Raw genomic sequence first — 17,016 nt, 5'->3', positions numbered from 1 at the left:
CTTCAGTATGATTTTACCTTGGGTTTACCAACTTGCTCTATGACTTCTACTTACAACCAAAGCCACAAACATAATATTAAATGATGTCATCCTGGGAATTGCCATTAATGCCACAACAGAGGACACAGAAAATGTTTAAGAAAAAAATGAATTTAACCCACTATATCAGATGTTTTACTTGTTTACATCTATCAAACAACTGTACTCATGAGATGCCAAGGGAAGAGCTCCATCAACCCCAGACAGGGGGCTCTACCTCAGGCCTCACCAAGCAACTCTGGCTTCTTTAAAGATCACACAGCAGTCAACATTTTATCAGCACTCAACAAACAAGTTAAGGTTTGGCTTAAATCTGAAGGTCTCTCTCCCTTTGGCATATTCTGGGATAATAGAACAAATGTCAAATCAGTACAAGATGGCATATTTACAAAATTGCACCCTGTTTTGCATAACCTAACGATGCAGCAGTTCTTAAGGATTGAACATTTCAAATCTGCTAGCAGAAGACTGCCAAATCTATGACTGTTTCATACACTTGCCAAAAGCCTATCAAATTTTGAGCAAAATGCAAAATAAATCTCCTCTACAAGTTAAATCAGTCCCTTCTGTGTGTTCCAGGCTGCCCTCTTCTCTTGGCAACAAGTCTCAGGACTTGGGCCCCATTTCTCTTGCCCTTGATCTTATACTTTTCTCTGTGTGTATTCATCAATCCATCCCCCGCCCCGGGCTTATGTCCCCTTTTATTGGCCACCATTTGTCCAGCTCTTTCCACAGCCCTTCTTCTGTGCTATCCCTCAGTTCATTGGACCTACTTCACAAATCCCCAGAAAACCACTCACCCTGCTACTCATTTGAGATAACCTATTGAGAGCATCTCGGCTCTTCCTCTACATTCTCCTAAATCCTCCTCTCATGTTTCAGAATGGTGCTCTCTCCCTTTCCTAACCTTCAATATTTATATATTACATAATATTTTTGTGCCTCAGTTTCTGTGTCAGTAAAATGGACATAGAGTACCTATCTCAGAGGATTTAGTGGAGAATTAAACCTGATAATCCATGGAAAGAGCTTAGAATAGTGTCTGACCATAGAAACACTTAATAAATGAATGAAGATGTGAATGGAACAAGTGAAATTGCATTCTCTCTGATTCAGGGGGAAAGGTGAACCTTAACTTCTTGACTGCTCTCCTTCCCCCTCCCTAGGGTCCCATAGCATAGAAATTCTGGGGCTTCACAGTCACAATTTGAAAACCATTAGTCTTTTTCATACATGTTGACTACTTTGTCATATTCAAGCTCACCTTTTATTACCCACTTTATTTTTCTCCAGAAATCTTGGGTTTTTTTCTAACTGACAAGGAATAAACTTCTGAACAATTAAAACACTAAGCACCTTTAATGGGTAAACAGAAGTCTACCATGTGTTAATATTTTTTATATTTATATTTTTTGTGTTTATATATTTTAGTCAAACCTGACTAAAAGACCTATGCTTGACCATATGGGAGACCATTCGTCAATGTTAGTCAGGAACCCACTCTGCAAAGTGTGGCTACAGTTGCTGTTTGCGTGTTGCCATTGGTTGTGAGGGCTGCCTCCTTGGATATCTGATTCCTTTGCTCAAATCTGTCATCATTTCTGTCTGCTGTGGAATGAGAGACACTGCAGAAATGTCTCCATGTAGCTTCACTACCCACTAGCTCACTTGGATTGCCCATTTAGAGCCTCTGGGACCAGCTCCTTGGAATTTTAGGCAGATGAACATCTTTCCTCTTTGAGTTCTTGATATCCTTTAAAAGTACTCCTGTCTTGCCACTTGGCCATAGGTGGGTCTTCAAAAAGAGGCTATGGAATCACTGACTGTGTCTCTGCATTAAGTTTAAGTCTTCATCCCAGAGCCCTATAATCTATATGGCAGCTTTGAAACAATAGGAAAGAGTCCTTCCTCTGGCTGGATGCAGCCCTGTAGATGAAAATGGAGTGCGGACTAACTTTCAGCAGGGCCCAAGCTGAACAACTGCACCTGGCATCCCTGCCTGTTCCCGTCATATTCAGGGATTCCTCTAATTCTCTTTCCTTGATGGTGAGTAGATGTGCTTTATTTCACAAGATGTGCTTCTCTTGGTGATGTGGGTTACTCTAAGTCCTTCCAGATCCAGGTTATCCATGACCTAATAATAAATCATTTTCTCATTTGAAATTTATTAAAAATTGTCTTCTTTTCCAAAGGCTGCAATTGTGGCTACTCTAGTAATGATTTTTTAGCTGAAAACATGGACAAAGATCAAGGCCTTACTTATTACACGCTTTTGGGCATTCCTAATCCTCAGTGTACTGAAAAGAATCACTGATCCAGACTAAATGCGAATTGCTTTTAAAATATTTTCTTCTGACGCACTGAAATGCACAGGGTGGTAAAAGCTTCTGAGGAATTGTCTTTGTCTTTTCAAAAAGGATGGGAGGGAAAGAGAGAGAGAGAGAAAGAGAGAGAGAGAGAGAGAGAGAGAGAGAGAGAGAGAGAGAAAGAAAAACAACCTGAGAAAGAAAAGTAAAAGATGGGGTCCAGAGGGGCAGCTGGGGCCTCGGAGGAAAATAGAATCTTTGAATGTATTCTTGCCAGAGACAAAAGCACAGGCTCATTTAAAAAACAAAGGAGGGCAGCTTTATTCTAAAGCCTGCTGTGCACCAAAAATAGGCACTTAGATTCAGTTCTCCACATAGATTCAGTTCTCTACATTTCGGAGGAAGCAACTTAACCACGGTGGAGACAATTCAGTAAATGCATTTGCCTTACTTTTATCCTGCCCACCTTAACTATCAGCCTCCCAAATAAATCCTCTGAGTAACACATTGGGAACCTTTAGCTCCCTGGTACTGGCAGTTTTAATGTGTCCATTGCCAGCAATGCATTTTGTGCCAAGAAAATCCGACTCCTGGCGTGGAAGGATTAAACAGTCCTCGGGTGCCATCTGTGCAGTGAAGTGAAAGAGTGACTTTGTGCACCCAGTGTGTGTGTGTTGCCATTGGCAGGAGGAAGTGAATTCTATTTACACGACTACCGCATGCAGGAACACCTAAGGGGAGAGATCAGACTGGCCATCGCAATGGGGGGTAGAGCTGGAGAAGAGGGGCATGTGTGTAGGAACCAGGAGCCCACAGGAAGAACTGGAGAAAGGTGCAGGTTGAAAAGGCAGATTAAAACGAAGAATCCTGTACAACTATATCAAGAGGGCTGTTGAAGAGGAAATGCCCCGGTGGCTGATGTTCTTTGAGGAAGTAGGGTAGGTGTCACAAATTTACTTAAATGATGGGGTTTGAACTTGACCCTTTGCTTCTAAGTTCAAGAACTGATTAGAATGGGATTTTGAAAACAAACATTTTGACTCATCATCCACCATGTTCCCCAGAGTTGGCGATCAAGATCCTGGGCAGTACACCTCCGATGTTTCAGGAATTTTCAGAACTTTGGGATATCTTAGAAAACCCTTTGGCAATCAAATGTAAGTGTTCTGATTGGGTCATTAACAGGAAAATTCAAACCGAAGAATGAGAACAGTAATGGAACAAACACAACTTGTATAGTAACGCTTTCCTTTAAAACGTTTTTAAATTAAATGAGGAAAGGTTTAAACTTCATACAGGGGAATCCAGAGAATACAATGTTGAGGAAAGCCTTGAGTAGCTAACCATAATAGAGGGAAAAAATCCAGTACAAGATCACTGTTAGTTCAAGATAGATTAAAATGAGGATTAAGAGAGGTAAAAGTAAAATGTCATGGATTCAAAAGAGAATGTTGCTCCCCGGGAGGGCCATTCAAGTTACTGAACAGGAGGAGATGGAGGAGAAATGACAGGCAGAAGGAGCAGAGTACAAAGGCCGCAGAATCATTCAGGGAAGAGTGAGCATTCCTGATAAACAGGGTCATCGTAGGAAGGGTGCTGAACACTTGGTTAGAGTGAGAACTAGAATTAGCCGAGTACACAGGAAAGGACCATGAACATGCTATGGGTAGGGGTTAATCTAGCTCTGTGTGGGATAGACTGTAGTGTGGGAAGACAAGCTCAGGGAGACAATTGGGTTATTGTTATAAAAGGAGATAGGTCGTGTGACAGTAGCAATGTGGTTATAGAGAAGGAAAAGGCTTCCGTGATGTGGAGGAGAAAGAGTGGGAAGAATTGAGTCCAAAATATCTGATGGGACCATTAGTAGAAATGAGGACAACCTGATTATGGGACTATTTATAAGGGAAGATGATCTGTGCATTTCCCTTTGCAGATTTTTACTTTTCTATCTTGACTGAAAAACAGAGATGAGACACACAAGCAGGCACTGACACAAATACATTACCACCACCACTACCTGCACACGCACAACACAATCTTGCTTATTAGGCTGAAAGTAACAGGCAAAATGAACTTGTCTACACTCAACTTGCAAAACCAGAAACTTTTAAGTTTTGCTGTGTTTTAATCAGATGGCTTCAGAATCCATAGTAATAAAGATAACATTTTACAAGAAGGCACAAATATTGTTCAGATCAATGTATTAATGTGAAGTCATGACACAGATGAGGAGAAATTATGTCCTTAAATTATGCTTTTTGTTTTGTCTTTCTCTTTAATTCACCATCTCGGGAGGAATTTTGAACATTCTTTGGAGAATGTAAACATCAGAGATGATTTACCTTGTCAGCTGTAAATTTCAGGTTTTTGTTTTTTGATTTTTAGGGTTTTTTTCTGGCACAACAAACAGAATTAGAAAACTTTTAGAAGGATCAAAGTGCTAGAAGGGTCCCTAGTACCTATGCCAGCGTTTCCAGCTGCATCAATGTGGCACCAATGACAGTGCTCTGGCTTTGCCGTGGTATCCTCACTAGCACACGGGGGCTGTCAATGATAGTTGCACCCACACCATATTTTAAATGCTATAGCCCATCTGCAGAGCAACCTGCCCACTGGTTCTCCCATCAGGCAACCAGCCTGTTGGATGCAATTCAGTAGTTTAGGTTTAGGGCTTTTCAGGGTACTGCCCAACTGTACCTACCTCTCACCTGCTTTACTTAAATCTTGTGTGAAAAAAAACTGTATATATTTGGCTATGAGAGTAAGAAAATTATAGTCTTGTATATACATCTTACTTATAATACCATAATAAAATTTAACATATAGCTGAAGATTGAGAGTCTTCTGGGCTCTAAGGGAATATGTTGAATTTGACGTTTTCTAAATTGAAATTTTTATAATTAAAGTAATTATCTGATGTTGCTTTGTATTTCTAAATGAATGCATATTGTGACCTATATAGCATACGATAAAGACTGTAATTATGCAGAATATAGTAGGGGAAGCTATTGGAGTATCTCTAAACCACCTGTGTTATTTCTTTTTAACAAGGATTTTGTTGGAAATAAAAATATATATTTTCTAGAATAGATACACTTAAGAAGGTTCTTAAACTATTTATAAATAGGTTATAAAATGGGTATGGTTTTCATCTCTTACTCTGTAATGGTCAAGGTTGTCTTCTGGTAGTGGGAGACCCATGTAACGTTCTGTGTACACTGAGTCTGTGATGAAAAAGGGGGGAAAAAGTTGAATTAATACAAGAACAACTTTCCATCCTTTCATTGGGCACTTTATGTGTCTTCATATGTCTTAATTTGTCTATAGAAATATAATGTTACTCTAGAAGTATCTTCTCCAGATCATTTTTATTTGGCTTGCTAGCACAGCCAGAGATGCTAATTCCCAGGGCCCCACACAGGCTCATACCTTTCCCTACTCAGCACTAACCTGTTCCCATTTACCCTCATGATGGTGACAGAGATCAAACTACATGATCTAAAATCCATGAATAATCCACCTGCAGAGAAGCCGAATGTAAAGTGCTAAGATGTAAGGAGTTTTTACCTTTTCCTATGACTCTCTCAGATAATTTTAATTAGGAAGTCACTTAAAGCCTCAATCGTCTTGAATATTTTGCTTATGAGACAAGTATATGTCCTACTTTATGATAATCTACTTCCTTTTGGAAATCTCTAAAAATGTTCAATTACTATTTGCTTATTTAAGTCATATTTTATTGGGGGGGCAGATTGGGAGTCACTATAATAAAAAATAATTCAATTATAATCTATTTGCTGCATATCCCCATATTGGCTCAGCTACTCCATCATAATGCAAGTTAAGCATTTGTTTCCTCTTATTTTGTCATGAGGCCTCAATTTTTGTTATAACAGTTGAACATTGTGAAACAGATTACATTAATATCTGTCTGCTGAAATGACATAAGCTCTTTTATCTATAAATGTGGTAGAAAACAGGTTACATAATTTGTTTGGTTACTTTGGATAGTTAAACGTATTTTGCCAGATTAAAAAATTAAATTACATACTGTATATTGTCCTAAAATATCAGGAAGAAAATGCTTTGTGGTCAAATTCCTATATAACTTTAGAAATCCGACATAGCTATTTTGGAACCTCCCCCTTTAAATGTCCAGATTACAGTAAAGAATATTATGCTGCCATTGTGCTATGTAGGTTAATGGTTTGAATTTCACTGTAATTTTACAGGTACTTCAATACTGATCTTATTAATTTTTTAATGGATATATTATCTAAATTTATTATTTCTAACCTCTTTTGAAGGACTTGTATTGTAAATTAAACACTACGATAATGAATGTTAATTACCTCACATGTATTCTTCATGTCATTTCTATGAAAATAAAAATATTTTCCTTCAAAACGAGTAACAGTAATATTTTATCATTTTGATTAAAATGAACAGACTATATGTAAATGTATGTATTTAAAGGACATCAATATAAAAATATATTTTAAAGGCCACTTTAAAATATAAGCTCCTCACCAATGCTTTTATCTTTTTAAACCTTAACGTTTAAATATTAATAACTTAGGTTGTGCATTTGATGGGGGGGAAATGGCCTTTAAGTACAAAATACATTTTTCCCCAAATAGTTTCAGATTTTTGATTCTGCTTACCTTAGAATAGAATACTCCTTTCTTATTTATACTAATCAAGCTCACATATGTAAAAAGTTTTGAAATTTTAAAAATTACACTTAAAGATTATTATGAATAACTGCATAATGCAGTTGTAAACTTTTATAAGTGTGCTTTGAAATGCCATTTCTGTATTCCTTTTATCTTATCTTTGAGTAAAATTGTTCAAATTTACACACATGCAAAAACTCTAGAAAATTCATCTGTATAGTTGGTCCATATACATTTAATGATGTTCTCTTCTTATCACTGCATATTTTTAACCCACTAAGGTTATTTCTATTATTTTATTGACCACCAGAGGTCTCCCAAAATAAGTCATCCAACAGAACAATTAATAACAAGCAGAAAAATATTATAAAAACAAATCCATTGTGTGTAGATAAAAATCATAACTAGGTCCTCCAATTTTTTCTTAAACAGAAAGATAGAAATGCATTTTGTACATTGACTTCTCTTGACCGAAAGGGGCTTTTAAAAATGGCCTTCCTCAGGGTACTACCTTATTTCAAGATGTAAAATATTTAGTAAGCACATTAATCATCAATAATTCTCTCTCTATTAAGAGAATATATATATAGATGCAGGAAAATCATTCGTCTCTTCACCACCTCTGCCTCTTCCTGCCTGCCTAGTCTTCCTCTGCTCACTCCCTCCCCTTTGGGAGTTGCTAACTTAGAGGTGCATGATGCCTTGTAGAATATTTTCTCAACGATGACAAGCGTATTCTAGAGTAGCTTGTACCTACAAAGAGATAGTGAGAAAAAAACAAAGCTCCCCTGAGCATTCCACTGTTCCTACTCTTCTCTTTCTACCCAAAGTCCTGCTCATATATGACATTTAACCAAAGGGAAAGAGATGCTCTTCTCTTACTCTGCTAGTGCTTGAAGTCCAAAAATCAAATTAGCCCCAAGATAAGAAATGATTTATCTGCAGAAATGTAGCATTGGGGCTGTTTTGAAATTTGAAAAACAGAAGTTGTTGATAAGAAACTAAATGTGTAATAAAATATACCACTCAGCCTTGCACAATAGCAGAATAAATGAGATTGTCTTATTATAGGTATCCAAAAAGAACCTCTAAAATGAATCAGCCTATTATTCGCTGTAGAAACACTGAAACTCAGAAAGGAATGGCTTTGTTGTTGGCATTTTAAGGTCAACACTCAGTATCTCTTTGTACCTGACAGCAATTACATACCATAGTACTCCCACCGGGACACAGGCGCCACGGCTATTCCACACTTGAACACGCCGCTTCCCGAGCCCAGGACCATTGAGGTTACGTACCCTCCATATGACTAAGGAATGGAAACAGTTATTTTTATGGAGGTAAAAGAATAAGGACATATGGTAAGCGAGTCGCAGTTTCCACATTTCTCACATCTTTATATACTGTGCCTCTTTAGAGATAGAAAGCATGGTATAGGAGGCTTAAATTGGCCTTAATTGGACAGTATCTAAAGACTACACTTTCAGAGCCCTGATCCCTTTTCTTGGTAGATGTAAGGGGGAAAACACAGAAAATTTGCTGACCCTGGTGACTGGGTCATACCAATTAAAGAAAGTAAAAAACGACAAATCTTCACTGACTGACTCATGAGAAAAAGTCTCCATCCTTCCCTCCCTCCCTTCCCTCTTGCTCTTCCTTCCTCATCATAATAGACAAAGGTGTAAGCCCAGCTCAGCAGAGATGTAGAAGGTTATTGCCCAAAGATCTAAGACTTGCTAGACCTGATTTCCACATCCAAGTATTTATATGCAAAAGATAAATTAGCCTGCTGTGGATTATATTTACTAAAGAACGCATATAGGTTTATCAGTCAAACAACTACTCACCCAACCCCAAATTGCAATACGTCTGTCATCCACAAATCCCATTTTTGAAAATTGCCTAAAACACATGGAAAAAGCCTATAAATCAGTACTGCAATGAGTATTAAAAAACTAAGATATTGCACAAATGAGAAACCCTGTCATTTGCTTTCTATTTCATTCTATTAGAAACTAACATGAATTACAGCTAGCAATAAGCCTGAGAGAGATATTCATCATTTTAACTTAAGTTCCAGACAAACATGGTTTACTTTTGTTGGAGACCATAAAAATTGTGTGTGTGTGTGTGTGTGTGTGTGTGTGTGTGTGTGTGTGTGTGTGTGTGTGTGATTCACAGAAAACAAATCCTGGAAGTTTTTTTCACAGCTTTATATAAAAATTTGCAGCCCAGATGCACTTTTCTTTACATAATTGAATTTAAATCTCTCCAGATGTTTTTCCATTTGAGAGAATCTTCTCTTGCAATGGAGGAAAGATAGGGAAAGATGAAGAACTTCTGACTAGGGCTTAGAAGTCTGTGGGCCCCTAATCTGAGAACTTAAATACCATTCTCTAAATTAATTCCTTCTTACCCTGGGTGTTGATTAGTTAGCTCAGCACCATTCAATAGAAAGAACTTTTCCTTGATGGATTAAGAAGTGGTTTTTTTTGCCACTAAACTGTGTTCAGAATTGGAATCCAGGTAATGACATAAGAAAAACGTTTAATGCACCTATTTCTTAATCTTAGCCTTATGTCACATTTTTTTCTTTTACTTAAAAAAACCTAGCAAACGGGACTCAACTTTGTAGTACTGTAGGACACTGCAGACCCTTGGATTGACCTATATGTCACTTGGATAGTCTTTTGTGTTTTCAACATGTCCTAGGCTGCCCTGAGTTAGGCAGTATTAGAAACAATCAAAAATAGTTTTCAACTCGTCTTCTCCATGTAAATATTTTTAAATTGAGGAATGCACACATATAGAAATGTGGACCGAATCATTATCATTGATAAATCTTACAAAGTTTGCATACTATCACAAGCCTCTGAGTCATTTCCCTTTTTGCAAAGAGGTAAAATAAAATGTTTCTCTTTTATTGGATTCCATAAGAATCTCACCTGAATTTGTGCCTGTTTTTTTTTAAATATATAAATTGGGTCATGCTGGGTTTACACTTTTGTGTCTTGCTTCTTTCATTCAACAGTGTGTTTGTGAGATTTATCCATGTTGTAATACACAATTCTTTTTAGTTGCTGAATTAGTGTTCCATTGTGTAAATACACTACATCTCATTACTTTTTTAACTGAGATGTGTATTGTGCATACTCAATCCTATAATTTTAGGGCTTTCGTTGGCTACATTTGAGAAGCCCTGGAAACTATGCCCTCTCTCACAGAGATCCAGTTTGAATAGATTAAAAAATTAGTTAAAAAATGTAAAAGCCTCACCCTTGAGCAAATTTATCCTCTGTCTAATCTCTATTTTTTAATTGTTAAGAAAAATCACTAATCATTAACTTTGGTATAAGAGAATTTCATCCAGTCAGGGATATTTGACAAATTGTCTTCTCCTTTATCTGATTAATCATTCATGGACCCTTCTGCATTTCCTAGTCTATAGTTCCATAACATTATTTAAAGCCTCCCACTTATTAAGCTTCCCCAAACATCTGTACAGTTGGTTATAGAAAAAGCAGTTACATTTCCCCTTTACCAGTTGAATGTAACTGAATGCAAGAGTTAGAATGAGACTGGATTCCAATCCTGATTCACCTTGGCAAGTTACCTAACCTATGAGGCTCCTTTTCTTTGCCTGAAACACTGCATAAGAACACCCATTTCCCAGAGCTTTAATGACAATGCCTCTGAATAAAACACTTTTCACATTACATGCATATGATGGGGTAACCATCATTCATGGTTAAAATCTTTTAAGCCAGATCACATCTATTTATAGTCCCATAAGTGGAGAGCATAAGAAAAAGATGTGATTCATATTTAACGAAGCTCTTATAAATACGACCGATGATGGCTTTGCGCCACAATTTTCCCAAAATAGGAGAGTCTCCGTCATCCAGACCATAGGAGCCACTCCTAGTCTTCATAGTTGTCCCCGTCTATTTACCTATTTCTCTTGACTGCTAAGGGATAGGCTTGCTTGTTTAGTCAGAAGTTTACTCAAGTTACATTTATCTGTCACTTTGTCCCTGTGTTTAGTTAATTTTGAGTTTCTGTTCTTAGAAGGTGGTAGCACATATGCCAAGTCCCTTCTAGAGTCACATACAGAGAGGAATTCAGGAAATGCCTTTTTTTTAACTTCATATAAATCTATAATGTCACATATTTTTATCTAAACATAATATCTTCACTAAAACCTCCTACAAGGATAAAAGATTACAAAGTCATTGCAGGACACTTTAAATTCTTTACACTTTACAAGTTGAAAATATAAATCAAGGGGACAAAATCAGATGACCTTTGACTTTATATTCTAGTTACTCACCTGGCTGCTTCAATTTGATCTGCAACTTCAAATGTTCCCAGTCTTCTGTTGATTGCATGCATGATCTTATCTCCTTGGTAACCACTTCCTCTGCCGTCAAAGCTAGCCACTATAATGTTTTCTGTGCTTGCAAGGTAAGTGGCCCAGCTGAGTCTGAAGGCAGCATCTGCTTTTTGGCTACAGGGACCTGCATATCTATGAAAAACCCCAAATTGTTAGCCTTCATGATTTTCTTGAATCAAATGAAGAATGTTTGCATTTCTCTTCCTGGTGGACAAGAAGTATGCATATGTCCCAATCATGAGCCTGAAATTGTGCCAGCCACTGGTGTCCAGAATGGATCTTCTAAAACTTAGCAACACAACTATGATGGTTGTGTGTTTCCTTCAAAGATGCCCATCAGTTTTATCTTTGAAGATTGTTATCAAACATGGACTTTATAGGCCAATATTTTTAAAGTATACATACTCTTGGAAATCAAAGAAATAATTTCTCTAATAGTTGGGAAAGGAGAGTCGTGTTATAAAAAATGATGATGGCAATAAAGGCGACTTTGAATATCTTTCCACCTCAGCTTACAAACGTTCCCAGCCTGGAAGTTTATTTTCTCGGTTGGAACTTATTTAAGGACTCCATTGCATCATAAGCATTGCATTTCTTACTGCACCTAGCAGAGGGTTGGTCAAGACTCCATAAATGATTATGGAATGAACCAAAGTAAGAATAAATGCTAATGTTTAAAATGTCAAATGAGAGAGAAATAGGCGGACTAGAAAATAGGCACGGTGCTCGGCATTCTATTTATTAACAAATTTAACTCCCTTGTATTTGTTCTCTTCACAGACTAACTACCATTCCCCACACAGGGCTGCGTGCACACTCTCCATAAAGCCCTCTCATTTTTGCTTGTTCATCAAGAGGAGCTCCTCATAGCTCACTGAAGCTCACTGCATCTCATCTAAATATGTCATCTTTGCACCATACAGGATTCCCAGGGATAGACTCTCTCCATAACTATTTCCTCCCCAGTCCATCTCTTCACTCTTCTGCTCACTGTCCCCCATTTGCTCATGTTTTTCTCCCTCTACTTGGGGATGCCTGGCAAAAGATCTTTAGATTTTTTTTTTTTAACTTTTTTTATTTTTGAGTTGGAGTCTCACTCCGTCGCCCAGACTGGAGTGCAGTGGCTGCTCCTGGCCACCACAGCCTCAATCTGCTGGGCTCTGGTGATCCTTCCGCCTCAGCCTTCCAAGTAGCTGGAACTACAGGCTCACGCTACCAAAACCGGTTAATTTTTAAAATTTTTATTGTAGAGATGAGGTCTCGCCAATTGCCCAGGTGGGTCTCGAACCTGTGGGCTCAGGCAATTCACTCACCTCAGCCTCCCAAGGCGCGGGATTACAGGCTGAGCCACCGAGCCCGGCTAGAATCTTTAGCTTTAAAGAGAATATTATAATTATTTAACTTTAAACAAAATATTATTACATTCTAACTCTAAATAGAAGACTACATTTGTGCCTTTGGGCAAGTAAATATTTTTTCATAGCATGCTAAATGTTTTGGCCCTCTTAATTATATTAAATTTTGTAGATTAAGAGCTTGCCTTAACATTTGGTGTATTTCAAGTTACCTAACCCCAAGATCAAATGAGATTTTTTTTAATAGAAAATAAAGATTTAGACCTCAAAAGAGAGGAGGAGAAAAATGACTGAACAGAAATAGGCACTAAATTCACCATTGTTTACCTTTCCTAATGAAGGAAGGTCTAATCATTATTTACTGGGGAGTCAAAGAAGATAAAAAAATCACTCTTTTTCTAAAGATTTTTTTTAGTATTGGAGCTAAAGCCTAAAACAAATTAATGTCACTAAGGAATCTGACTTCGTGTGTTACAATTATTTTACTTGAAGAGAAAAGAAATCAAATAGTTCCACATCTGGGACTTTAAAATACCTGTCTTTCCCTTTCTTTGTGCTTTTATGTCTAGTTTTCATGAGACTTTGAATAGTGGAACAAAGCTGAGTCGGGTTGGCTCATTTTGTTTTTAATAAAGAAATGGTGCAAGCGAGGACAGAAGAGTGTGACAGTGTGGCGTTATGGTGAGACCAGGGCAATCTTTAAAGGATTAGTGTACCATGTATTTCTAATTATTATTTTAAAAAAACATTTTACAAAGCTGTCATATTTAGAATGCACATGAGTTTACATTAACTGTTTCAAGACTGGTGATTTTAGAAATTTCTCTAAGACTTAAAGAAGTTTGGACTGTAGTGAACATTCTTCTATACTACCAAAAAGGGGAACAGAAAATACCAGGCAGTAATATTCCAGGAGTTAAAGGGAGAGAACTTGAGGCAACCAATGGGAACTGGGGTAAGGCAACTGTGAAGACTGTTAATATCCATCTCTTGCTTGTTAGAATGTCTGTGAGGTAAGTATGGAGATGGGGACTTGAATTCCTTTGGAATTTCCTTGGAGTTCAGAGAAGCAAATTTAAAGAAAATCCATATGCCATTGTGGCAGAAGACAAGAGTCTCCCTTCTTTATTAAGAAGATGTGAGAAGACACAGGTTAGGGTTTGTGGTTGCAAAGTGGAAAGAGGAAATAGTAAACAGTGACTCAGGAAGAGAGAAAAGATGCATTTGGCTCTATTTTTCAGTAAGCTGTCCTGGGCAAAAAATATACCTGACTCCAATACTTCTAAATTGTTCCTTCCTCTTGAATACTTACACATCTAATAGTAGAGGATATGTCTTGGATTTATCAAAATGGGGAGGCAAGATCATCTGATACCAAAATTCTAAACAAACAGAAAGATTAATTAGTGAGTTAAGAACAATTATTAGCGAAAGATTTTGTTCCTTATCTCTGTCAGTGATAAATCATGCCTAGATTTAACAACTTGTTAAATGAGAGAAGAAAAAGAAAATGAACTGCTTGGATTCAGCATATTTTTAAGATACAACAACATTTTCTTTCTGGTTAAAATACTAGTTAATGTGAAAACAATAAAGTTGCTTCTAATGTATCTATTAAATACATTGGTGCCTGGCAAAATAAAAGTACATCTTAGAATTTCTAATGTTTTGTTTTTGTGATTCTGTTCTTTGGCATCTGATCTACTTATCTAGTTTGTTTATGGCTTATGTTCTAAGTTTTCCTCCAAAATGTTTTCCTTTTCTTGAATTTCCTTGAAGCTGTTTAGGATTTTTAGTTGGCCCCAACTCTATTTTAAAATTCTGATTTAATAACATTTTTGTAATTCTTATTGCCATCCCAGACCGCAAAGCTGAGTTCCCATTTTCAGCTCTGTGTTTCACAGAGTGAAATCGGGTTGATATGCAGCAAACTGTTGCGTACGTTCTGTATGATCTTCCACGGATCTGTTTGATTCTCTGGGCTTTCACACCAGTTTAATAAAATTTGTCGCTAAATAATGAGTTAGTTTCCCTTGCTCCCAAATTAAAAATGAGTTATACTAATGAATCTTTTCTTAAAAAAGAACTTCTTCACATTTTAGTAAGATTATTTTCAGCTTCAGTAGATTTAAACTGTAGGGAGAAAAAAAAATCTTTATATCTAGAACTATTTCTTCCTAGCATTTATCTTCCTTTTTGTTTTTTGTTTGTTACAATCATTTTACCTGAAGAGAAAAGGAAGATTTAGGAGTAAAATACATAGACAGGGTTCTCTTCAATTTGCATTTTGCTGATTATTGTTATACTTTCTGATTAAATGTGTTGCAATAACAAAAATTTAAGACTCTACTGTAAGTTCAATAGAATGCCAAACTATCAGTTGATCATATTTTTAATGAATATGCCAGACCCACCATTTGATCTCTGCTTTGTTTGAATCAGTGTTAGTTGATCAGAAGGTGTTTTAGTTTCATTTTGAAGATGAACAGTCTTCTCTTTGGGGGATTATTTCTAGTTCATTGTCCCGCTTTCCCTGTGCCTCCTCCCTGACTCTCCCTTCATACCCTCCTTTCTGTAGTTTGAAGGGTTATAAACACTTCCCAGAGGGACACTCACCCAAACCCACAGCTTCATCCTGAACTCCCTATCAAGTTACCTAGAGGATCATGTGGCTTCTCTGACCCTAAAACCTTCAGGGGCTCCCCAGTGTTTATCAGTTGGAATACAATGTCATATCTCAGTATTCTATGCCTGCACCAAGCTGTCAATGTTAGCTCTGGAAAACTCTAAGCTCTTGCCACTCAAGTGTGACTCAAGGGACAACAGTACCAGCATCACCTAGTAGCGTTTTACAAATGCAGAATTCTGGATCCATCCTGACCTCTGGATCAGAATGTACTTGTTAACAAGGTCCCAGGTGGCTCACATGCACATTCAGTTTGGGTAGCACTGCTCTTCTTCAGAGGTATGCCACATTTCCCAGTGCTTTTCCTGGCACTTAAAATTAGATGAGTTGAATATTTTCAATTATCTAATTTTTTTTAAAAAACAGCTAAAATAAATCAATCCTCCCCTCTCCTATAAGCAGTTATCCTTAATTGAAAAGAACAAATAAAAACAACCAGCCAAGTAAATAACAAGATTTTCTACACAAAGAAACCTTTGTTCTTAGTGGTCTCTAAATATAATCTGTGATTAGGCTACCATGCCAGGGACAGGCTAACTAATTATAGGAGGCCACGAGGGTTAGAAAAATAAAAAATTGCTCTCCTGAGACTGAAATTTCAATATTTTATAGCTGTTACTAATTTTTTCATACAATCATCTCAGATATTTTTTATCTCTTTGGGTTAAAGGTGAAATTTGTTAGGATATCATTAAGTTAAATGCACAGTTTAATACTTACTAGCAGAATAATAGAGTTACTAAAGAGATAAAACAAGTAGCAGTAGTGCATTTTCTCCAAATACCTTCTCTCTTGACAGAATAAACTTTACATAGAGTGGTATTGTATTTTAAGATAAAAGAATGCACATCTATTAGTTCTTGTGACAGAACATTTCATGGAAAAACAACGTTCTAAATTAGATGTATATACAATATTAAATGTATATTTTCAGATCAATTATAGCTGTATTTTATTGGTGTTTTCATGAAAAATACTATTCTAAGAGGAATTTAACTTACTTGTTCCATTCAAAATAATGAAGTCCAATTTTTTTGAGGGCATCTGGACATTCTGCAGCATTTTATACAAATCTGAATTGTCTTCCAGGACTCTCAGTTCTAAAGAAATAGAGGAGCAAGCAGTAATTTACTACAATATCAAAAATTTGGATTATGCAATGCAATAATAAGCAAACACAAAATTCACTGATCGGACTATACATACTTTAGGTTGTAAGTCTTGTGTTTAAGTCATTATCAAGACACTCTGTAGCCAAGGAAAATCACACAATGCTAAGTATGTGGTGATCCTATTCATTCGCACTTTCCTAAAAGCAAATGAAGGATAAAATAGGAGAAAATACCTTTATCATTCATGCTGCTATGCAGAGTATAGAGGGGAAGATCAGGGCCTATCAACATAATCAGAGAAAAATAAATATGTTTCAGGTGAGTATCTTTTTTTTAAATGATAGCATAGATAACTTTTCAAAAATTTCTGTTACCATTTAACTTTGATAGAGCACACAAATATTATAATGGCTAAGAAATGTAATACTAATTGCAATTTAAGTATAAAA

The 17,016-nt window shown here is 36.7% G+C and overlaps 1 protein-coding gene across 1 annotated transcript in view; it reads right to left on the bottom strand.

Annotated features, from left to right (window-relative positions):
• The window catches only part of DPP4 (dipeptidyl peptidase 4), a 57,207-nt gene that overhangs the window by 7,692 nt on the left and 32,499 nt on the right, over positions 1-17,016 (bottom strand). Inside the window, exons 16-22 of the mRNA XM_008048884.2 lie at positions 16,801-16,848; positions 16,457-16,555; positions 14,082-14,151; positions 11,352-11,546; positions 8,869-8,923; positions 8,231-8,330; positions 5,505-5,569 (exon numbers count right to left, since the gene is read on the bottom strand). Coding sequence (XP_008047075.1) covers positions 5,505-5,569; positions 8,231-8,330; positions 8,869-8,923; positions 11,352-11,546; positions 14,082-14,151; positions 16,457-16,555; positions 16,801-16,848 — 632 coding nt within the window. The remainder of the gene's footprint in view (positions 1-5,504; positions 5,570-8,230; positions 8,331-8,868; positions 8,924-11,351; positions 11,547-14,081; positions 14,152-16,456; positions 16,556-16,800; positions 16,849-17,016) is intronic.

This window comes from Carlito syrichta, unplaced genomic scaffold (genome assembly GCF_000164805.1).
Source record: "Carlito syrichta isolate Samal-C Ts95f unplaced genomic scaffold, Tarsius_syrichta-2.0.1 Scaffold128021, whole genome shotgun sequence".
Classification (NCBI taxonomy): domain Eukaryota; kingdom Metazoa; phylum Chordata; class Mammalia; order Primates; family Tarsiidae; genus Carlito; species Carlito syrichta.
The sequence above is the reverse complement of the archived record's forward strand: the minus strand, read 5'-3'. Positions and strand labels throughout refer to the sequence as shown.